This window comes from Mirounga angustirostris, unplaced genomic scaffold (genome assembly GCF_029215605.1).
Source record: "Mirounga angustirostris isolate CCGP_5_RB_7025 unplaced genomic scaffold, mMirAng1.0.hap1 SCAF_2, whole genome shotgun sequence".
Classification (NCBI taxonomy): domain Eukaryota; kingdom Metazoa; phylum Chordata; class Mammalia; order Carnivora; family Phocidae; genus Mirounga; species Mirounga angustirostris.
The window spans coordinates 101,730,284-101,755,492 of record NW_026991710.1 but is presented as its reverse complement, the minus strand read 5'-3'; the positions used below and the strand labels follow the sequence as shown (position 1 = coordinate 101,755,492).

The window sequence follows — 25,209 nt, the reverse complement described above, 5'->3', positions numbered from 1 at the left end:
CACAGATGTAATAGGAGGTAAGGCTATGGGAGTAAGAGTCATACTGAGGATAACCCTGAATAAATAATATGCTTAAGTAAATAAATTTAACCAGGCAAAAGGAAAGCTGCTGAAGAATTTTCAGCCAACTGGTGATAAAATCAGAGTTTATAAGTGCCAAAGTTTTAAAAAATATTTTTATCTATTATAAAATGTGAAATGTTTTAATGTCCATAAATGAAAACACTGATCATATAACTAAAGACTTCAAATACATAAAAACATGAAGACTCACCATGTTGTTTCTGTTTTGGATTATACATTTTCCACCACCGAAAAATTATAAATCCATCTTGAATTCTATGCAAGATAAATTACAAAAAATGAAAACTTCAGTAACAATTTACTCATTTAATTATTATAAAAAGCAGGCAATTGATAATGAATATGAAAATACAGAAAATTCTCAACAGATCACTGGTATACATAAATGCTTCATAATCTCTAGTTAAAAAAGGAAAAGAAAATTTACATAGCTCTAAATTAGATTATTCTATTTAGGTAAAATTTAATACCAGATCATAAGATGAAGTGCTAACAGAAAAACTTTTTTTCTTTTATAAATGATAATTTTTAAATGGTGTAAAAACTATATAAACAAAAAGCCAAATCTTGAAAGGGGGACATTAGGATGCTAACAGAAACTTTTAAAGATACCCCTTCTTCTCTGTAGTCATATATAACCTCATGCCTCAAAAGAATGAACTTATAGCCTCTCAACCTTTACTTTTTACTTTTCTTTTCAAAATAATTTTAGACTCACAAAGAAATTGCCTCTACTATTTTAAGTGAGGTATGAGTATTGCCAAACCCTACCACCTCTCAACTAATTTAAAACTTTCAAGTTCTAAGTAACAAATGTTAAGATAATCACAAAAATAGAGTAAGCTTTTCTTTCAAGGCCTACAGAAGAAAGAACATAGCAAACATAATAGTTGTCATTTCTTATTATATTCAGATTTGTGTTTCCTCCTTACTGTAAAATTAAAGTAGCTAACAGATACTAAACAATTCTTAAAACTTATTACCTATAATAAGGAACTAGTGGATGAGTTATCAGCAACCCTGATCCTTGTTTTATGTAACAAATGACCACCATGAATTCTACAAGAAAAGTGGTCAGGTAATTTAAGGCACAAGTGTTCATCTAGGAATGAAATGAGATTATTCGTTTCTTTAAGCTGCTATTTGATAAACTTCGTGCCAGTCTAAACCTTAGCTAAATTAATGTGATAAAAATATTTTTAAACATCAATTCACCAGATATTATTTACAAAAAAATTATTTTTGATTTATGGATTTTAAAAAGCAAATATTAAATATCATCAGAAAAAAATTTTTACAATATTTCAAGTTTGTTTAAAATGAGTTTTTTGGTTTTTTTTTTACCTAATAGACATGTCTTCTGTAATGTAATAAATTTCACGAACCATGACTTTTCCAGAAAGAACAGAGAAAGAGAAGGACCCTGTTGTAGGGGGAAAAAAAAAAAGTGATTAATGGAATTGTTTTGATCCACAGTGAGCACTTAAAGCTTAAAATAATCTTAGCATTCAGTTTATTCAATAATTAAATGTTCTCTCCTGACTCCCTCTTGATACCCTTCCAGCCTTACTAATTTTCTATTGCTCTTTCCTCAAATATAACAAAAAGTACAGGGCACCTGGGTGGCTCAGTCATTAAGCGTCTGCCTTCGGCTTAGGTCATGATCCAAGGGTCCTGGGATCGAGTCCCACATCGGGCTCCCTGCTCGGCAGGAAGCCTGCTTTTCCCTCTCCCACTCCCCCTGCTTTTGTTCCTGCTCTTGCTATCTCTCTGTCAAATAAATAAAATCTTTAAAAAAACAAACAAACAAAAGTACAGTAAGTACCATCACTATGAACTGAGCTACTAAATAACCATATGAAGACACTGAATAGCTGTTTCATATGAATAATTCCCTTAATTATGCACAACTTTAAATAAACCCCAAAGCAGTGACTAATTCACCAACTTTCTCCATTAATTTCTTTGACTCCAGGAACCAGTCATTGCCTCAAATTAGTGGAAGATGACTTATGTTTCACGGAAATTTTATTTATGTCCTCTAAGAAGTACTCTAAGGAAGGCTGGAATGGTTCTAGACAGTGACCTCTCACCCCTTTTCCCACTGATTGAGGGCTTTCCGAAGCATACTGGTTCCAAATAGACACTCATATCTGCAAACTTCCCACTTACGAGTAGTTGGAAACTTAAATTAACAATGCAGGTCACAAAATGAAATGCACAAAATGATTCCAAATTATAGATTTTTTAAGTATGGGTTACTGAAAAAAAAAAAAAAACCAGCAAAAACCTCACTGTGCGTTAGAAACTTTCTTTGGATAGTAGAATCCTGAGAAATTTTTATTTCCATATTTTGTATGTGCCTATATTTTTTAAATTGTTTTAATGAGCATCTTTTATAAGAAAAAAAATCCAAAAGTTACTATAGAAACACTTCAAGAAATAAGAATGAGGTAAAGAACTTAACCAAGTGATAGAGTCATAGAGTGCTGCATGAGAGAAATTTCAGTTAGGTTAACGTTCATGAAACAAAGGTAAATTTCTAAAGCTACTACCACTAATAAAATATAAATTTGTAACATATATCTCAAGATTATGCAGAAGAAAAACATTCAATGTTACTCAAACTTACCAATATGGATATAGCCATGTTTGTATAATCTATTAAGAACCAGTGTTAAAATAAGACCAACATTTCGAGAATTGTAATATGTGAGATAAATAATCCATCCACAGGATAAAATGGTAGCTGTTGGGAGAAAAAAATGCAAAAGAATCTCACTGTAAATTTCCTTTACAATCACCTTAATCTCAGTAAAAATTTATCAGTAAAAGTTCATTTAATTACACCCAGGCCTGGGGTGCCTGGGTGGCTCAGTCAGTTAAGCTTTTGCTTCTTGATTTATGCTCAGGTCATGATCTCAGGGTTGTGAGATTGAGCCCCACACGGGCTCCATGCTAGGCATGGAGCCTGCTTAAGATTCTCTCTCTCCTTCTCCCTCTGCCCCTCCTCCCGCTCCCCTCGCCCAATTTTCGCATGCAAGTGCTCTCTCGCAAAAAAAAAAAAAGAAAGAAAAAAATACTTCCTTTTTTCTGTTTCCCTTTTCACTGTTTTGTACTCTTTGTTATTAAACATATAAACATGTTCTGGAAAGAGAAAGCCCATATTTATGAATATTTTGAAGAATATCCATCTTTACCAGGCTAAAAGCTCATTCCCAAGCTACTTCCTACAGGCTACAGTCATTTAAAGAGAAAGAAAACCAATGATTTTTTAAATCAGAGAAAAGGTAGTGTTTTGTTTTTAATCAATAATTTCTGCTTTTTAAAAAAAATGGAAAGAAGTGAGAATTTTGCCCTACTTAAAGGCATATCTATATTAAACAGGCCATTTTATACTATTTTGCTGTAATTGATAATAACCCACTTTTAAAGAATGCCAGTGAATATGCTACAGTAAATGGCATTTCAAATTTGACAAATTTTTCATGAGAAGTGTACAGTCACCTATAGGATTCATAATATTCCCAAAAGAACCTAGTTCATGAATATACAAAATATAAAAAAGAAGAAAGCATTTTTTATAATAAATTTCCTTTATTTAATCATTTTAAAATTAACTATTTTCTAAATTAGGACAAAGTAATGTAAAACAATTTAACATGTACAACCATTTAGCAACATCACATTAAGTTTTTAACTTTTTTAAAAAGTTATTTAATGTGGATAAAACAAAGCAGTCACTGAGTCAAAATACATTTTCTCAGGGTAGCTTAGACTGACAGTGATAACTCTGATGTAAGTGCTATGATTTGCCCACAAAAATTATTTCTAGAACAATTCTTTTGAAATGTTATTTTGATGATATGTCATTATTTTTTCATTGTAAAAAGTATTTTGGGGTTTTTTTACTAAAGGATAGTTGACACATAATGTTACGTTAGTTTCACATATACAACATAGTGATTTTAATGTCATTACATTTTAAATTTAAAGACATTTTGTGCTAATTTTTACTGTAAATCACTGTGTCAAGAGCAGGTTATGGTGGGCCATTCAGAAAGGCAAGAGGTATCTGCTGAGAAAGTATGCTTCTAGTATTATACAACCTGAGAATTGTGGCCTTTTCACTGCATCATGTTCCCCAACCCCCTTCAATGTCATAAGGCCACTTAGTAAACAGCAAGAGTAAACACCCTTAATTAAACTAAAAGAGAATTTTCAATGCTGCTTTTATGCAATTCTACTTCATATGAATGTTCTGCATTTCATCTTACTTTTTTGGCTTTAATCAATGATAATTTATAATGGCTCACTTCTGTCAATTAGAAAAAAATAGAACTCAAAGTTTAAATGGTAATCCAATCCTACATACAAATCACAAATAATTATTCCTTCTATACACACTTCATCTCTACAGCCATTTCCTTACCACATATCCTATGGTGTCATGAAAGAAGCATAAGCATGCACTCAGAAAAAAACAGCTATGTTACCTGTATAAGTTATTTAATCCTTATGGGCCTCAATTCCACAAGTTAAAAGTCTGCTGCCTTCATAAGTTTGCTCTGAGCATTAAGTGAGATAACATATGCAAAATGCCAATGATATGTGGCACACAGAAGATATTCAATAAATATCATTACACTCTCTTTCCCTCTTACCCCATCTTACCCTTTTTATTTCCCCCTCTACCTTTCTAATTGTTATGCTGAAATTCAAATCAAATACTGTTCTTCCACAAAAATTGCCTGGACAGTAACAGCCTACAGTATTCTCTCCTTTCCTGATTATTATTTTGTATTTCCCCCTATTATTTGTTCATAGTCATTCATTCACTCATATTTCCCCCTTCTCTTTGCCACTGATTTATACACTGTTTTTTATTATTTCTATGAACCTAGAAAGCTTCTGGAATAGTAGACAAAAAAAAATCTTTACTGGCAGAGCTCCATGTCAGGTATGTAAGGAGTGAGTAAAGAGATGAGATTAATTAGGCATATACACTCTATTTTGCTATAAAATATATTTACCACGGGGATTTATCATTTTTAAAATAAAACAAACTCTGTGTGTGTGTGTGTGTGTATATATGCATGTTTTGAGATGTGGGCGGACAGTGAAGGAGTGGACTTGAGACAGGAAAGATAAGCTAAGTGCAATGTCTTTCTTCTCCTCCCACCTCCCCTAAGTCGGACAAAGAGGAAGCCTAAGAAAAAGAGCCCTTCAGAGCACTTGCCAGAACAAATATTCATAGAAACATATTAAAACCTTTTTTCCAAGAAATAAACCAATGGTACTGTAAGCATTTCAACTTCAGCTAACTACTGCTTAAAATTTGGCAGTTGTTAATCCATACATAAAAAAAACAATAAAGTGTAAGAAAATATATTCTACTTACCAACAAGGAGCCAAACAACATTGGAATTGTGTTCTGTAAGAAAATCTTCTAATTGAGTGATACTAGGAACAATACTCTCATTCTTCCTTTGATCCATTACTGAAGTCTCTCCAGACCAGCATCTAAAGGCCTAAGAGTTCAAAAGTTAAATTTAGAATCAGAGATTTATTAAACTGCAAGGGAAATTATCTAAGGGAGAAAAAAGGTGAATTTAATAAAAGTGAAAATTCATTAAACCCCATTCCAGTTCCTTCAGTAAGAATGAAAAATATACAACAAACAGCAACAAAGCACATCCACATTTCTATATAAAATGGAAGAGAACATGCTCAATATCGCTCAGCATCAGGGAAATCCAAATCAAAACCTCAGTGAGATACCACCTCACACCAGTCAGAATGGCTAAAATTAACAAGTCAGGAAACGACAGATGTTGGCGGGGATGCGGAGAAAGGGGAACCCTCCTACACTGTTGGTGGGAATGCAAGCTGGTGCAGCCACTCTGGAAAACTGTATGGAGGTTCCTCAAAAAGTTGAAAATAGAGCTACCATATGATCCAGCAATTGCACTACTGGGTATTTACCCCAAAGATACAAAAGTAGGGATCCGAAGGGGTACATGCACCCCGATGTTTATAGCAGCAATGTCCACAATAGCCAAACTGTGGAAAGAGCCAAGATGTCCATCGACAGATGAATGGATAAAGAAGATGTGGTATATATATACAATGGAATATTATGCAGCCATCAAAAGGAATGGGATCTTGCCATTTGCAACGACGTGGATGGAACTGGAGGGTATTATGTTGAGTGAAATAAGTCAAAAAGAGAAAGACATGTATCATATGATCTCACTGATATGAGGAATTCTTAATCGCAGGAATCAAACTGAGTGTTGTTGGAGTGGGGGGTGGGGTGGGAGGGATGGGGTGACTGGGTGATAGACACTGGGGAGGGTATGTGCTCTGGTAAGCGCTGTGAATTGTGCAAGACTGTTGAATCTCAGATCTGTACCTCTGAAACAAATAATGCAATATATGTTAAGAAAAAAAAAAAGAAGAAGAAGAAGAGGGTAGCGGGAGGGGAAGAGTGAAGCGGGGGAAATCGGAGGGGTAGACGAACCATGAGAGACGGTGGACTCTGAAAAACAAACTGAGGATTCTAGAGGGGAGGGGGTTGGGAGGATGGGTTAGCCTGGTGGTGGGTATTGAGGAGGGCACATTCTGCATGGAGCACTGGGTGTTGTGCACAAACAATGAATCATGGAACACTTCATCTAAAACTAATGATGTAATGTATGGGGATTAACATAAGAATAAAAAAAAAGAAAATGGAAGCGAACATATCACATTTTTAGTGTCCTGATTTCACCATTCTAAGAATGAGTAGAGACTTGGGCTCAGTTACCATACTCTGGCTCCAAATATGAGGGACATAATTACTAAATCTAATCAAAGATATTTATCTCAACAATAAGAAGTATTAATGATCTACATTAGACAAATTCATCCACACTTGTCTCAGAAGCTGCCACTAAATGTCGTATTTATATATTAATTTATATTAATCCTTCTTAACCTCCATCAGCTCTGTATTTCTCATTGTTCCATGGGGAAACAATCTTCCTACTTTGGATTCACTCTGAGTAGAGTTTTGACAGTAAGCAGATCTCCTCCTATCAGATGCTCAGGATGAATTACAATAATTACATGTCAAATTGTGACCAGACATGTGAAGAATGTGTTTCTGTATATATATTCATTTCAGCATGACAAGTATGAATATTTAGATGTATTGAGAGAGAGTTAGATGAACTGAAGAGTAAAAAGTGAGGAACAAAAGTTCTTATTTTATGATCGAAGAAACAAGAAAATTATCCCTCTGTTAAAAATTATCCCTCATGTTAATACAGCATTAACATGACTAACCCAACCTACCTATAACAAAATTATCTTGTGATAAATCAGAAAAAGGTAAATAAAACAAAACAACAACAACAAAAACGAGCCTTAATCACAAAGAGAGCTACATGGTTAATGATCATGTAAGGCAAAAGAGCATAGGTGATTTTCTGGAAAACTAGGAAAACAGATTTTAAAACAGGAAGAATACGTGAGAACGACTTTCTAGTTGAAATTCAGTACAGCTGGCTTGTCAACTTCCTAAAAATGTTCTCTATTTACTCACCAGAGTCCTGTCTTCAGAGATCACAAAACAAGTTTAAAAATTGCGTTAGACAACACTGCCAGATTACAATGTTTCATATTTCTAAATTGTTGAAATGTTAGCAATTCAGAGGCAAGTTAAACATCTCTTTAAAAAAAAAAAGAAAAGCTCAACAACAAAAAGTTTATTAGTAATAGTGATAGGGAAACCTAAGGGTAAAGGAACCAGAAAAAAATGTTTAAATGTTTTCATTTTTCAATAACTGTTTTTTCCTATAGTTTAGAAAATGAGTAAAAAATGTTCTCATAGTGAACAGCTTGGTAGTGACCCCAGGTTGGTGGGTAGGGAAAATGAGTGCAGATGGTAAAAAGGTACAAACTTCCATCTATAAGACAGTAAGTTCTGGGGATATAATGTACATCATGGTGACTGTAGTTAACAATACTGTATTACATATTTGAAAGTTGCTAAGAGAATAGATTTTAAAAGTTTTTATCACAAGAAAAAAAGTTATAACTATGTGAAGTGATGGCAGTTACTGTGGTAATCATTTTGCAATATATATTTATATCAAATCATGTCGTACACACTAACTGATACAATATTATATGTCATTTATATCTCAAAACTAGAAAAACATGTTCTCATGCTTTTCAAAGCTTTGAAAAATATGTCAACTGGCAACTTAAAATTTGGGGGCTAACTTTACAACATGAGCTTCTCTTTCTTTCTTTCTTCCTTTTTGTTTTAAACTAAAAAAAAAAATAAGGGGCGCCTGGGTGGCTCAGTCGGTTAAGCGTCTGCCTTCGGCTCAGGTCATGATCCCAGGGTCCTGGGAAGGAGCCCCGCATCAGGCTCCCTGCTCATCGGGGGGCCTGCTTCTCCCTCTCCCTTTGCTGTTCTGGCTGCTTATGCTCTCCTGCTCTCTCTGTGTCAAATAAATAAATAAAATCTTAAAAAATAAACTAAAAAAATAAAATAAATACAAATTTTAAAAGGAAGAAAACACTGAAAAGTCTTATATTCAAAACCAAAAATAATGGCTTATATGCTACAAAGTAATATCTGTGCCTATTTCATATTATTGTTACAATTTTATAGTAATCAACACACCACTGCTGATGAAAAGATCACCTACTAACTCCTGGGGATGTTTCATGAGGGTTGTATCCTGGCATTCAGGTTTCCATATAAAAAGGTGATCTGTTTTGAATCAAATCCAAGGGGGAGTGATCTATCCACCAAGAAGATCTAAAGATCTCATCCAAAATCTCTACTACTACCTACTGTAACAACCCACAGCCAAAGAGAATGAGAAAGAGGGTGTTCAGATTGCAAAGACAGAAAATTGCAGTATCACAAAGTTTACACTTTTCCAATTATTAGTTAATGCAAAACCTTTAAGAGAAATCAACAGATAAAGACTCAATAGTTAAAACAACATTTTGAGTTAAGTACTGAAGTAAAGGCTAAGACTTAATAAAGGCCCTAAGTAAGAAATAGACATTCTGATGAAAAGGAAGTTAAGTCAAAGCAACAATGGACACAGAGAATCCAGATGGGGGAACTGGGGCTATATGCTTAGCCACACTGTTTACATGGTACACTACGAATTCCTTAATGGAGGGTAATTAGAGACTGATAAAAGAACCTACTGCATATTCTTCATGAAGCAACTGATGGAATAACAAATCGGTTGTTTTCTCTTCCTCAGTAGTTCAGTCTAAAATCCATAGGTAAAGCACAGTAAGGTAAACATCTGCATTTGGGGAAAAGATGGACAGGAGTCTCCACAGCATAGGGGGATGTCAGAGCCCAATAACATTAAGTATCTATTTGTGTGATGAAGAGGCTAGTGAAAGAATGGCAGTGTTTCAGGGTATCAAAGCCATAGCAGGGTGAGGAGACCATACTTGTAGGGAAGACGTCAGGCACAGGGTGCTAGAGTCTGAGTAGAAGGAAGAGCGCATCAGTGGTGGGGGGAAGAGGCTGAAGAAGGAGACCAGCTTACGGTGTTGGAGCCTGAGCAGGGAGGTTGCCTGACGCAGGGTGTCAGAACCCAAGAGGAAAGTATCAGATCCCAAAGAGATAAATAGGGCTTCCATGCAGGAGGGCAATCTGGAGTAGTGTGTTGATGTGGGAGCAGGATAAGGAGGGCACACACCCAGGAAACAGCCCTTGCAAGATATGGGGGAGGGGGTTAATTAAGTTAACATATTACGGATAATAAAAGCCAGTTTTCTCACTGCTGGAGGATATATAAAGGAAGAGTATTAGAATTAATCCCGTGGTGTTTGATAAGAACTAGAGGTATAGTTTTCAGTATAAGTAGATACAGAAATAAATACGGCTACAAATATGTATATGTATGTATACACACATGCTCATTAAAAGATCTGAGAGCAGCAGCACCGCAATTAAAATGAACAGAGAACTTCGCTCCTAAAAACCATTTTCTATCAAGAAGAAACAGGGCTCCTCGAAGAAATGGCTGATTCCACAAATAGGGCAAGGAAAGTCAAGATGAGCCATGTTTTCCAGAAGGGAAATACCTGAATGATGGGAACATGTCAAAAGGACACAGAAACCAGCTTGAAGAGGCACCCAGTGGTGAAATCTGGGGCAATTTAAGCATCAAAATAAATAACAGTAATAGATTAAAACCCATTTAATAAAAAGAATCTGTGAGTCCATACCAATATAAATAATCAGTTAAATTTTGATAAGCAACAGGATTCTCATATCATCTCAAAATAACTCCCCTCAAAATAATTATTAATGACAAAGGGGGAAAGAGGAACTTTGTGAATTTAATTAAGGATCAAAGAAAGTAAACACCATCAATATTAAGATAAATCAGAACTGTACACTTCCTTTTAATTTTTTATTTGATTATAGTTGACACACAATGTTCCGTTCACTTCAGGTGCACAACACAGTGGCTCAACTTCTCCAGGCATTATGCTATGCTCACCACAAATGTCGCTACCATCTTACTAGAAGACAGCCTCACTTCTATGATATTCCCACCAAAGGTGCATAACCTGAACCTAATCTATCTTGCCTCTCTCTTCTGATAGATTATGACCAATATAGATTGTTTTATTCATCTTTGTATTCCCAGTACTGGTGACAGTGCCTTGAACACAGCCACTGTTTTCAAGTATTACATCATTTTAAATGGTATTTTTATCCAGTTCATAAGAAAATAACACTGATCTACATGTTTCAACACAAGCTCTCTCAATATTTTCATGATTCATCTATATTCTCTTCATTTTTCCTGAAGTCCATTATATTTACTTCAAAACTGCTGTCCACATTAGAATAGAAATTGTGGCAATTATTATTTTAGTGACAACGAAAAGCATGAAAATGTGAAATGGTTCAAGCAAACACAGCACAAACCAGAAATTTATCAAAGTTCCTAATTTAACACCACCACTACTATACCATTTTAGGAAATACCTTTCCAAGAAGATTACTTTTCAAAATGAATTACCTGTAAATCTTTTCAAATCTTTTCAAATACTACATTCACACTGTTTTATTTCTGCCTCACTGGCATAAAGAAAATAAAATTATCAAACATCTAATACTTGCATTAACACTTTTATAGACAGAATTCCAAATCTTAATTTGGTCCTTCAAAAATAGAGGCCATCCTACAAATCAGTATAAAAAAATATGAATAATATGATAGAAAAATAAGCAAAATATATAGTCAATTCACAAAGGAAGATAATATCACTAGAAATGGGAGCAATCACCATTTATCACCCAGTAGTCATATTAAGTGAAAATGAGAAAGACTGCAAACAACGATATTGGCAAAAATGTGGGAAAATGGTCACTCATACACAGTTGATAGATGTAAACTATCTTTGGGAAGAATAATTTATCAGATACTATAAAAATGTGTATGCTTTAACTGGGACATATCAGTTCTAGGTCTTTCTCAGAAATACTCAGGCACCAAAAGATGTTTTTCAAGGAAAATCACTGCAGCATTATACAGTATACTGGGAAATTTGAAAAACTGTCAATTAATAGGAAAATAGTTAAATAAATTATGGTATACTCTACTGGGAAATAATATCCAACCTTTCTGAAAGAATGAGATGGCTCTATACGGGCCGACAGAGAGAAATGTCCAGGATGTATGTAATGTTAGCAGGGAAAAAGCAAATTGAGAAACAAAATGTATAGTATTCCACTTATGTTTAAAAGAAAAAAGACTATTATGTATGTTACATGTATAATCCTATATATACACATATATGTATATATGTGCACATACATGAAGTGTGTGTGTGTGTGTACACTTTTTTAAATCTGCAAAAACACTAGCAAAGCCATGAGTGGTTACCTCTAGAGAGAGCAGTGAGAAAGATCTGGAAGGAAGGAAAAGAATCAGTGAAGCAGGACTTTCACTTTTACTCTTGATACTCTTGGTATTGTTTAAATATTTTACAAGTGGCATATAATACTTCTATAATTTAAAAAGAAAAAGGGACAGTGGTGGCTGGAAGACAGGAAATGACAGTTCAGAAGGAGGCTTTTTTTACCCAACCATGTATCTCACAGCCTCTCCTTACAAATATGGCCAAGGAACAGGTATCTCCCAACCCAAAAGTAACAACTCAGTCATCTGTCATTCTACCATCATGTCTTTCTTCAGTTCTTAAATGCTTATCTTTTTAAAAAATTAAAATGCAGATACTGAGCAATATCAAACTCAAACTTCAAAACAACATCAGAAAGATCAGTTAGTACCTTTGAAAAAATTATTTGAATTGAAAGCCTTGAGTGTAAAAAATGGAAGGAAGAATAGCTATACTGTTCTAGAAAGGGGCAGCAGGTAAGCTGCCATCAAGAAGGAGGTAAAGAACACTAAAAGGAAAGAGACTGGGCAAGGGAGAAGGAGACAGTTATCAGAGAAAAACAGTAGGATCAAAAGAGCCTAAAAAGGGGGCACCTGGGTGGCTCAATCAGTTAAGTGTCTGACTCTTCATTTTGGCTCAGGTCATGATCTCAGAGTCCTGGGATTGAGCCTCATGTTGGGCTCCACGCTCAGCACAGAGTCTGCTTGTCCCTCCCTCTGCTCCGCCCCCCCCCCCCCCCGTTCATGAGCTTGTGCATGCTCTCTCTCTCAAATAAATAAATCTTAAAAAAAAAAAAAAAATCCTAAAAAAAGGTGTGTGGGGAGGGCGCCTGGGTGGCTCAGTTGATTAAGCATCCAACTCTTGGTCTCAGCTCAGGTCTTGATCTCAGGGTCATGAGTTTGAGTTCAAGCCCTGAGTTGGGCCATTATATGGATTAAGAGCATAGATTCTGTACTAGACTATCGTTCTAACATTATAGCTGTGTGACCACAGACAAGTTACCTAACCTCTCTGTGCTCTATTCCCTCATCTGTAAAACAAGAACACTAACAGTACCTATGTCACAGAGCTGAATAGTGAGAATTGATGAATTCATATATGTAAAGCATTTTGAATAGCACCCAGCACATAGTAAACAATACACTGTATAAATGTTTGTTAATGGCAACCAATGCTTTAGTGTCTTGCTCATATACTGTTGGCATTCACCTCTACACAAGAAGACTGCTCATTTTGAACACCTATAACATCTTACTGAGGACTGCTTTTTGACTGCAGAAACAGCTCAGCTTATTATCAGGACAAGCCAGAAATGCCAGAGTTAATGTCAATGATGGCTCGCAAAGTGTTGGATGAACACCTGCAGCTTCCTTGCTCTTAGTTTGGGATAACTCTGAGGAGCATTTCATTTGGTCTCCGAGGGTTCACCAACGGTAGTGAGCTCCAGATGCCCACAGCAGTAACTGCTAGAATAATACCCTTTATTGACTTCAGTCCCTTTCCTTTCTTACTTCCCCATCCTCTACCAGTGTTTCCTATGATCACTTCCCAAATAAACTACCTGTACTTGAATCCTTACCCAGGTTTTATTTCTGAGGAAACCCAAACTAAGGCACTATTTTTTTTTTTAATTTGTTACCAGTCCTATTAAACCTGAGGACAGTTTCTTTTACATGAAAAAAGATTCTGTACTTAAAGAGATCATGAAATCATACGATTTAAAGGACACAGTATTAAATATTTAGTATTTTTTAAAGTTAGCTTTAATTCAGGGCATATATATATGCTGGGTTTTGGAACTGGGTTTTGACAGAAAGAGAAACATTTCCTTCATCTGAATAGGAAGAAAGAGGAAAGGAAAGACCCAGATATGGGGAGATTTGGTGACGGAAAGATGAGAGAATCTGATGGCTTCTATGTATTTTTGAAAAAGTCACATTCATATTTATCTAAAACCTCTTCTATTTCATTCCATTTTTTAAAAAAATTTATTACTCCCAGTTTTTTTGCTCTAATCCCATTACTTCTACAGTTCCTGTTCCTCTTCTATTTTTCTTCATCTTTAATTTGTGTTTATAATGGCTGTCAGAAGAATAAGCCTAGGGTGGTAGATGAAAGGAAATATGGATGAGAGGGCCTTCATCACCACAGCTTACCCCACATCCTCCACCTCCACTCTACCTCAGCAATAATTATTTGATCAGAAAAGGGGAGTGGGGGGAACTGGATGATTTGTGCACCTGCAAACAGCTTCTCAAGAAAACCTCACTGCACTGGTTAATCTTCTTCCAGGGCTGCATGACTCCTCTATAACAGACATCACCCCATAATTTGACAAAGGATTTCAGAAGGAAGGTTTTCCTATATCAGGTTTAAACTGGAATAAGTCTATATAATATTACGTACAATGTGAGAAGACCTGGTTATGAAGAGCCAGAGCTTTCTCTGGAACTGTCATGGGAAAGTATATATTTGATTTTGATTTTTTGGAAGAACATACTTAAGACAGTTGCATGATAATGTAGGGTTTTTTTGCTTGTTCATTCAATAAATATGTATTGAGCTTAAAAATTCTACAATACAGCAGGCGCCTGGGTGGCTCAGTTGGTTAAGCATCTGCCTTTGGCTCAGGTCATGATCCCAGGGTCCTAGGATCTAGTCCCACATCATGCTCCCTGCTCAATGGGGAGTCTGCTTCTCCCTCTACCTCCCTCCCCCCCTGCTCGTGATCTCTCTCTTGCTGTCTCTCTCTCAAATAAATAAAAATAAAATCTTTGGGGCACTTGGGTGGCTCAGTCAGTTAAGCATCTGCCTTCAGCTCAGGTCATGATCTTAGAGTCCTGGGATCGAGGCCCGAATCGAGTTCCCTGCTCAGTAGAGAGTCTGCTTCTCCCTCCCACTGCCCCTCTCCCCCAGCTCATGCTCTCTCTCTCACTCACTCTCTCTCAAATAAATAAATAAAATCTTAAAAAAAAATTCTACAATACAGCTAAGGAGTTCTGAGTGTTAAGTTTAAGATTTGGAATATTTACAATAATCTTCAATAGGATGTCTGGCAATACAGAAAATGCTAAAGAAAGGCTGTTTGAATGACTACCTGTATCTTAGCAGTTATATCATATTGTAATCATCACTTTAGAAGTCTGTCCCCCCCACTAGACAGCTGTTCTTAAGCATGAGTTTGCCCTACTCATTTAAGTGTCATATCCAACCACATTCCTGTATACAGCAGTCTCTCAATACTTGTCTCAGAAATGAATGAAATAAATGCATCATTATAAAAAGTACATAATTATGAACTATTGCCAAAAATAAGTGAGTATTCCCAATGTACCCAGGGCCAAAGAGAGTACTAAATGATCTTTTTCACTCTCAAGAAAATCTGGTTTTCATTTGCTTGAGTTTAAGAAGAGGATATTCAACTTTTTAATAACCCAATGCCAAATGTAACAAAAATGTGAAAAAAGTTTAATCATTCTCAAATCTCTCACACAACAATGAAGCCACAATTCTTTGAATAAAAGTTGTTCACATATCTTTAGACCATTATATTAAAGTTCTCTGGATTTAATTACAGTTCCTTTTCTATAAAAGAAATTTCATGGGTTTTAAGAGTTGAAAAACCAACTTTATAGTTCCCCTTTGAACTTCATCAACATTGATATTCTGTTCATCATTAGGTAAAATTAAACACCTATTAGAACATACTGCTCATCTCTACTATGGCATAATGACATCCCAAAACAAAAGTAAAACATAAATCAGATCACAACATTTTTATCCAAAATGAAGTTTCAAGAACGATTAGAACATTTGAGCTATTCATTTAGAACACTGACCATTCACCATCTAAAGGTAAATGGTCTGAAACAAATGACTTTGTGATGTTCCTTCCAACTCCATGATGCTACACAAATAAAGTATATAAAATAGAGAAGAACCAACTGCAATTAAACATCTCACATAAATATATAAATTTTACAAGATAATAATGGAATGTAGTAAAAAGATTGTTATTATCCATTAAACATATAGTGATTTGGAAAGCCTTATCTGCCTAAAAAGGTTTACCCATCAGGATACAAGGCCTAAAATTCTACCATCCATTCCTTTAAATGGAGTATTAACCAAGATTCCCTCTTAAAATGAAAAGTAAAGTATCTCAGTAATAACTACCATTAATTATTACCATGTGTTATTAGTGTAAATTAATTCCATGGATGACTTTTCTCACTAACAAGCAGGATCCAGGGATATCCTGAAAGGCCCAGGATTCTTGAAGATGGGGGAAATCTTAAAAAGGGGATGGTGGGCAACAAAAGCAAATGGAACTTCCTTAACAGTTTTGGCCAGGGCAGCAGCTTTGTACAATTCAAGCAAAGATATATAATGTCCTATTCTGTTCACTTAAACAAACACGATAGACAATTATCCTCTTAAGTCAAACCAGGTATATAATCCTCTCTACCTAGAAAGGATCACTCCAGATCCCTTTCAGTCCCAGGATTCTATGTGCAACAAACACAATTCATTATTAACTAACTCTAAAATCCAACAGAATTAAGTAGTAAAATAACATTCTATCAGAAATAACAGAAATCATCTGGTATCCTGGAACTAGAATAGGCTTTAAAGCCAGATTTGAAATGGAAAGCTCGCTCTATCCCTTTAATTCCTTCCTTAGCCATGATAAAGCTTGAGCAAGTTACTGCATCTCAGAGCCTGTTTCCACATGGCCATTTCTTCCTCGAAGAGATGCTGAAGGCATTAAAAACACAAAGCAAACATAAAATTCACAGTACAGTGCTTGACAAGAAACACAACAGTGGTAGCTAAGCTACTGTTATTAATGTTCTTTAAAAAAAATCAGCTTTACTGTAACTTTTGCATCTAATGTGAAATAAAATTTTGTTACATTGTATACATCATGTAAAAAAAATCAGCTCAACAAAAAAGGTGAGATCTAAAAAAACCAAAAAAAACAAACAAAAAACAATAAATGCATACCAGTAAACAATGACTAAAATGCATCTCATTCCTTACAATATATAAGAAAAATACATATATGTAACTAAATAACAGAGTTTTACCAAAAAAAAATTAGTTGGCATAAATATCAAGGAAGTATTACGTTAATATAAATAATATAGTTCTACAAATACCAGTGAGCATGATTCTTAGAAGCAGATCAAATACCAAAATACACTAGACACCAGGCAACTATTGCTGAAGAAATATTCAGATATGGTGAGTGACAATTCAAACACTACAAATCTGCACACTAAACAAATGTACTTTTTAACTTTGTAATCTATGCTACAAAAATGGTTCTTTATACTATGTATGGAAGAATTTTTAACATATAAGAAATCATATCATTCAACAAAATGTTGCACTTTAGGAAAGCTGACTTCCACAGCCAGAAATTTATGCTGATTTACCTAAATACTTAATAGAAGCAAAAGCAAAACAAAACCAATCTCTTAAAAATCTGTAGAAAACATATCTACTAATAGGGTAAAAAGAACTGACTTTGATCTCTCCAAACCTAGAAGAAACCATGATTTTTAAATATAACCAACTTTTAATAGTCCACCAGAATTAATTACTACCTTCAACATATTCCTTGATATGGTCAAGTAATACAAAGAGATCAACAGTAACTGCTGAATGAAAGGTTTAATCCTCCCACTTCTACATTCCATTCACTGGTTGTGGGGTTTTGTCTTCATTTTTTGTACTGACTAGTGAACACACTCTCCAAGTTTTCTGTATTTTAATCAAGAATTCAATATATCACTTTCATTTGGATTAAAAATACACCGGAAGGTATAACACTAAAAATCACCAGCAAAGTAAAATTCTATTGGATTTTTGTAATAAGCTACTTCCATTTTCCTATCTGGCCCTTAAGCTTCTATGTTCTACCTTATGTCACGTCAGTCAGAAAACCCTCCCAAAAACATATTCAAACTACTTGCCCAACAAAATAGGGTCCTGGATGTGGGGAGAAGGAGAATGAAACTTGCAACATGTGTTTACCAACACTCTCATCATATCAAGTACAAAGAAAATGTTTTTAAATAGCGTGTTGCTATCCAAAGAGCCCACAAGATCCATTTAGTAGCCAATTCCTGTGAGCAGAGAATTGCTACAACTGAAATTGAACTTTCATGTAAATAAAACAACAACAATATATGATTATACAATACTATTGGCTATATCAGAGACAGCATTTTAAATGGATATGGATAGAAAAAAATGGATATAGAAATATACCTTACATATACATAAAAAGTGACAAAGTACAATAAGATCAGTAATCTAAAGTTTAAGCTTTAAACATTTTGGTCAATGCTCTCCTACTCTTTGAAATGTTCATTACATGGTATTAATTCACCATTAAAATAATAAAAATATAGCTGCCATAACAATGGCTGTAACATTTATTCAATGCTTGCTGTGTGCTAGGCACTGTTCTAAACACTTTATGTGTATTTACTCACCTAATCATCACAAATAACTACTCATTTATAATTCTCCATTTTACAGATGAGAAAACTATGGCATTGAGAAGCTAAGCACAAACACAGTTAATACATGGCCTCAGTAATTATCTCTTCGTTCTCAGTTTCTTTATATGAAAAATGAGTTCCTTCCTCCCAGCTTTACATTTACAAGCTAATATGAATGCTACCAAAATTCATATTTTGTTATAAAAAATTCATATTTTGCACACTATGGAATTTTTTTCTCCTAAAAGGATCCTCCATTAAATCAAAGGTCAACAAGCACTTTTTAATATAACCCTAACTGGTCACACATTAAGTTATAGAGCCTGATTAGCAGCAAAGAAGGCCAAATTATAAAGTGAGCCAAATCTGACTTAACCACCTCCCCACTTTTCTAGAACCTCTGTCTCACCTGGTCATAAAGGCTATATTTTTGTACTTTGAAAGAGCTTATTTGACCCTAAAGAATGTGACAATTGATAAAAGATGTATGGTAGTTTTATAATGTCTAAAAATCCCTTAATATTCCTCCCTTCAAGAGGTCAAACTTAATTTCCCTCTCAAGTGTGGGCTGGACTTAGTGATACAGTTTCTAAAAGAATATGACAGAAGCAATGGTTGTAACTTAAGTCAAAAATGGCACCACAGCTTCCTCCTTGCTCTCTCTCTTAGATAATCTGTTCCAGGGGAAACCAGCTGCCTTGTTAGGACACTTAAAAAGCCCTGGAAAGGTTCACATGCTGAGGATTTGAGGCCTCCAGCCAACAGCCATGTGAGTGGGCCATCATGGACGTAAATCCTTCAGCTGCAGTTGAGATGACTGAAGTCCCAGCCGAGATTTTGGCTGCAACCTCCTGAGAGACCCTAAGATCGGAGGAAACCAGTTTATGCACTCCCAAATCCAGATCCACAGAAACTGAGATACTAAGTATTTTAGACCACTAAATTCAGGTATGATTTGTTACTCAGCAAGAGATAACTACTACAAAGTATGAGAAAAGTAATTTTGTAAGATATCTGCAAGTTATCTCTACCCTAATGGTTCATACCTGTCATGTTAAGCTAAACTACTGCACTCTACTCCCCTCCAACTTATCAAAAGATGAGGAGTAATAACACACCAAGAAGATTACCAATCATATGAGTGAATCATTTCCTCTCTCTACTATAGGTGGGAGTCTCCAGCATGAACTCTGTGGAGCAACCTCTACCCTGCCTCCTACAAAGGAGGATCTGTATCCATAATCATCACCACCTCCTTAACTCCTATCTCAGTAGAAGTCTATCTAAAGTACCATTGAACTGCATCCTCATATTCCACCCTTCCAGCTTAGTAGTGATTAATTATTCTCCCTCATTTCTCTGTCTTCAAATTTTATTTCTGATGGTTTTTTATCCTCAGCAAATAAAGATTATAAATCATATCACTCATACCTTTAGAAAACAAAAACTCTCTCTCAAACTCGTATCTCTAGCTATCCTCTCTCTATTCCACTTAAAACCAAACTTTCTGAAAGAATAAATGACATTAGCTATTTCAATTTTCTTATCTCTAACCCAGTGTGAACTGGCTCCACACATGTAATTGTTCTTACTCAGGTCAACAACTTCTTGATGTTCAATGGATACTTTTCTTGTCCTCATTTTATTTGATGTCTCAAAGATGCTTAATATTCATTCCTTTTCTCCAAACTCAGTTCTTCCACTGACTTCTGTGATTCTCCTGCTTCCTTATCTACTCACTCATCTCCTTTGAAGTGTGTTTTCCTTCCATCTGATTTATTAGTGTTCCCCATCCTCATTTCTCTTCTTTTACTCTACATTTTTTCCCTGAGTGATCTCATCCAGTCCCATTGCTTTTAACCAGCAACTATAATCTGAGACTCCAAATTGTATGTCTCCAGCTGGGTGTTCTTAACTAAGATCCATATACACAACTTCCTAATGACATTTCTTTGAAGTCACAGATGCCTCATAACAGCCCCAAACTGATCTTCTCCAACCATGTTCCCCAATCTACTGTTCTTTGTATACTGCCATAGTAAATGGTTCCAGAATCCACTCAGTTTCCCAAGCCAGATATCATATAATTCAGTTCACTTATCTTTCAAATATTCATTAAACATTACTTATGTGCTTGAACATGACAGTGACCAAAAACTTTCCTGACTCTACTTTCCCTCAAGCCCATTAAATCCTACCCAGTACATCTCCTTTGCATCTACCTAATCCATCTCCATCCATAATTCCCATCTGCATCGCTGTACTTCTGGTTCTCATTTGCCACCTGTATTACAACAGCCTCTAAATGATCACCACTCTGCCAAGTTCATCACTCTCCAATTCATCACCAAACTGTTGCCTGACCATGTCACTTTTATTTGTTATTTACAAATTGCCTGAAATTTTCTCAAATTAAAGAGTTTTCTTTTTTTTTTTTTTTTAAAGATTTTATTTATTTATTTGACAGAGAGAGACAACGAGAGAGGGAACACAAGCAAGGGAACGGGCCGAGGGAGAAGCAGGCTCCCAACTGAGCAGGGAGCCCGATGCGGGTCTCGATCCCAGGACCCTGGGATCATGACCTGTGCTGAAGGCAGACGCTTAACGACTGAGCCACCCAGGTGCCTCTAAAGAGTTAATTTTCTTAACCTCTCATGAAATTTTTTAAATTTCAACACTATCATTAACATGAAAAAAGTATGCTAAAATGAAGTCTATAAGAATCCTAGTATCCCACTGTACCTTAAAGTAGCACTAGTGGAGTACCTTCATTTATTAACTAAAATTATGAAAGACTTATTATAAATACAAACATTTACCATATGGGTAGTGCTATTTTCCTAGTCTTTTACATAAACCAAAAACATGTTTGCATATAAAACTCAAGAAAATGTATGGTATTTCACAAAAATATTACCTTCTAGAAAAAATCCTCTACTCTAGACTCTCCAGGGCCATGATAACCACTATTCTAATACTAAAAACCTGAAATAATGCCTGAAATAAGGTATATGGTTCTCAATAAATATCGAGGAAATGAATTAAGTTTTTCTTCATCATGTTTAACCATGTTTTCTACTATGCTCCATAGAACTCATAGTAAAAAATATACTTGAGTTCAATCATACCCAGTATTCTGAGAAGAACAAACCAAAGGTCAACTAATTTTCTTCATTTCTTTTTAAAACCCTTTATAATATAGGCAGATTAATGAGCAAGCAAAAGAGAGGAAAAAGTGTTGACACTTGATCAAGAATCAAGCCAAAGTTTCCCTTGGCTTTCTCCTGCCAATATATAAGCTAAGCACATAACTTAATTGTCATATATCAACAATTCAAAAGTCAGGTAAAATGAATGGCAAGTCACGTTATACAGCTCCCCAAACCCCCACTCCTTGACCATTTAAGCAGGTTAAAACACAACTGAAGCAGAAAGTCAGATTTCCTCTACCTCAGCTTTAATTGGAAATTAGATTTTTTTAAAACTTAGCCAAAATACTTACCCCAATTTTTTTTTTCAGAGTCTGCAATGTTGTTTTGCTTCCTCCTTATCTTCAGAAGGTCCACCTGCAGTGTTTCATCTTAACAAACCTGACAAGAACATTTAATCAACATACAAGATAGTCTGGCTATACCATCATTTTCACCACTTCAAATTAAATTATTTGATTACATGCGTGCAAATGCACACATGTGGAAAGTTTTTAACGTTACTCCAAAATTGCATTTCCTTCTTTAAAGTTTCCAAAGAAGAAATACTTCTAAATCTAGAATAAGACCAGTTTCCAAACTACACCATTCCAAAGGTTTCAAAACCACTACAACTACGGTAAGAGCATGATTTGGGTAGTGAGAGGGTTGTAGAGGTCAACTCCTACCTTAAAGACATACTCAAGGGGCACCTGGGTGGCTCAGTCGGTTTAGCATCTGACTCGTGGTTTCAGCTCAGGTCGTGATCTCAGGCTCATGAGAGCAGCCCCACCATTGGGTTCCACACTCAGAGTCTGCTTGAGATTTTCTCTCTCTTCTGCCCCACCCCCTTGGTGCACTCTCTAAATAAATAAATAATTGAAATCTTAAAAATATATATATACTCAAAGTGTGGCCTTAAAAAAAAGTTGTTCTCTCAAACTGTTGGGTCTTTGCTGGCAAGAATGATGCCTCAGTTTCCTTCCAATTCCAAGCACCTGGCACACTACTCATTTAATGAAAACCACTTTGAACTCTTAAGACACTTGGGAGATGATAAAGCATACTGATTAAGGGACTGTAAACTGGAGTCAGATTACCTACTTTAAATCACATCCCTTGACTTTGGACAAGTTGATTTTTAGGGCTGTGCATTTATCTATGAAATGATAATGATAATGGACCTTACACGATAAGATTGTTACGATGATTAAATGGGATAACATGCATATGAAATATGTACCGCTCAACAATTATGTAAGATAAATGTTCTGGTTAATTCATCTATTTTTATGTTTAATGTTTATGGTTAACTTAGAATAAATCAGCTTCAATGCCATGCAAGGAGTCAAAGCAGCAACATGAAACCAGTTGAAATTTATACGCCTGGCTAGTTAAAAAAAAAACAAAAACACCATGATTTCCTTTTGGAGGAAATTTACAAGAACTCTTTCCATTTAACAAGCGTCCCTAACTTTCTACTGTCAAAACTAAGGCAAATGGAGATGGGAGTTAGGTGTCGGGAGTGGGTGGGAGACAATACTCTGCAAAAGGAAAATCAACTTCCTTTCACCTTCCTTTGACCAAAGATAATGTTTCCGCTGAAATGTACTCTTCAATAGTGTAGACTCGGCAAGCACCAATTCAGAATACAAAACACTCCACGCCTGAATTGGAAAGAGGAATTCTAAGGCTCCACCGCCCTTGGTCAATCGACCCTACGTTAAGCAGTTCGGGTCTGCAGCATCCCAGAGCTGCTGTAAAGGCTAAAGCCGGAGCCTGCAGGTGCACTGACCTTCCCGCCCGCCGAGTCCACACACCAGCAAGTGGGCGCCGCCCACCCGCCTTATCACCATCCACAGAGGCCGCTCCCGTGTACGCGCCCCCAAAAATCTGACTACAATGGCCCTTCCAGGCCTTCCCATTGACCTCCGACACCAGGTCTACAGGTCCCGGTGCTGTAGAAGAAACTAAGAAATGAGTCGACACCGCAACAGACAACAGCGGTGAAGCCAAACCCCCAGACTCCCACCCGGCTGAGTTCCAGAGATGACGGAAAACTGCTGCTCACCCTAACCCTGCCCAGTCCCACCCCGTCCCCTCACCTGGGTGAGCGCCGGGGCGGCCTGGAACCGCTCCGGTCTCTCTCCGAGGGACGCCAAAGGCCTCGGACAGCGGCAGCAGCGCCGAGCCGGACCCGGCCCGCGAAGCTCTGCCCGCGCCCACAACCCTCTGACCCCGCCACCCCGGCCAGCTGCCACAGGTCCGGCCCGGGGGCCCCAGCCACTGACACAGAGGGGCGGAGAAGGATGGGAGGGGTCCCAGCCGGGGCCAGGCGCCACTGCGACTGCGTCAACTGGTAGCGTCCCACGTCATGGCGCCGGCACGCCACCCAAACCCCACCCAGGAATCTGCGGCGTCCCCCCTCTTTCCTCTCCGCCCCTTTCCCTCCTCCCCGGGCTGGGGGTGGAGTCTGGGTCCTGAGGCGGAGGTCAGGGGCGGGCTTGCAAAAATCACCTGCAAGGGGAATGTCAATGAATGGCCTTCCTGCGGCCGGGAGACAGAAGCACAGAAAAGAACAAAACGCTGACAAAAAGGAGAATCAGACCGGTGCCATGAAGTGAAATGAATCCGCTCCGGGTAGAGAGTAATACTTTTATGACCTTATCAATACCGGGACTTTGACTGTATGAAATGAAACTACATTGAATCAATTGAGTCTGTTATTGTATTAATGAAAAGTGGTTTGATGCTCACCATTTTTAAAGAGAAAGACTCTTCATATTGTTCAGCGGGTGAACCAATGCAAACGACTTTCTGGAGTTCGAAAATTACCTCAGATATGTTGCGTACTTTTTATGTACGAATTGTAATAGGAAGAGGAAAGTGGAAAACAGTCTTAGCTCTATGGAAGTTTGTGATTGCTTGGGACAGATGTGGAATATGTACAGAAGACACTAGAGATGCACACAGTGATATGCAAGCAATAGCAAACAGAGGGTTAAGCATGGGCCAGGCACTGTTCTAAGCACTTTATATTTATTGATTCATTTAATCCTCCCCAAACCCTGGGAGATAGTACTCTTATTATCCCTTCTATTCCCATTTCACAAATTAAAAACTAAGGTACAGAGGGCGCCTGGGTGGCTCAGTTGGTTAAGCGACTGCCTTCAGCTCAGGTCATGATCCCAGGGTCCTGGGATCGAGTCCCGCATTGGGCTCCCTGCTCTGTGGGGAGCCTGCTTCTCCCTCTCCCACTCCCCCTGCTTGTGTTCCCTGTCTCGCTGTGTCTCTCTCTGTCAAATAAATAAATAAAATCTTTTAAAAAATAAATAAATAAAATAAAATAAAAACTAAGGTACAGAAAGGTTAAATAACCTGCCAACTGTACCTTAAATACTAAGGTACAGAAGGTTAAATAACTTGGGAGGCTAGGGGTTGAACCCAAGCAGTGTGGCTCCAAAGTTCAT

The 25,209-nt window shown here is 36.7% G+C and overlaps 1 protein-coding gene across 6 annotated transcripts in view; it reads right to left on the bottom strand.

Annotated features, from left to right (window-relative positions):
* BLTP1 (bridge-like lipid transfer protein family member 1) overlaps positions 1-24,053 on the bottom strand; it is a 205,881-nt gene extending 181,828 nt beyond the window's left edge. For 5 of the 6 annotated variants that reach the window (XM_064585015.1, XM_064585019.1, XM_064585018.1 and 2 more), the window contains exons 1-6: positions 23,845-24,052; positions 22,054-22,141; positions 5,486-5,615; positions 2,717-2,833; positions 1,429-1,507; positions 275-339 (exon numbers count right to left, since the gene is read on the bottom strand). In XM_064585015.1, coding sequence (XP_064441085.1) covers positions 275-339; positions 1,429-1,507; positions 2,717-2,833; positions 5,486-5,582 — 358 coding nt within the window. In that variant the 5' untranslated portion in view covers positions 5,583-5,615; positions 22,054-22,141; positions 23,845-24,052. Of the gene's footprint in view, positions 1-274; positions 340-1,428; positions 1,508-2,716; positions 2,834-5,485; positions 5,616-22,053; positions 22,142-23,844 lie in introns of all 6 variants that reach the window. The other variant, XM_064585020.1, reaches the window with a different exon arrangement.
* Between the last annotated feature and the right edge of the window lie 1,156 nt (positions 24,054-25,209).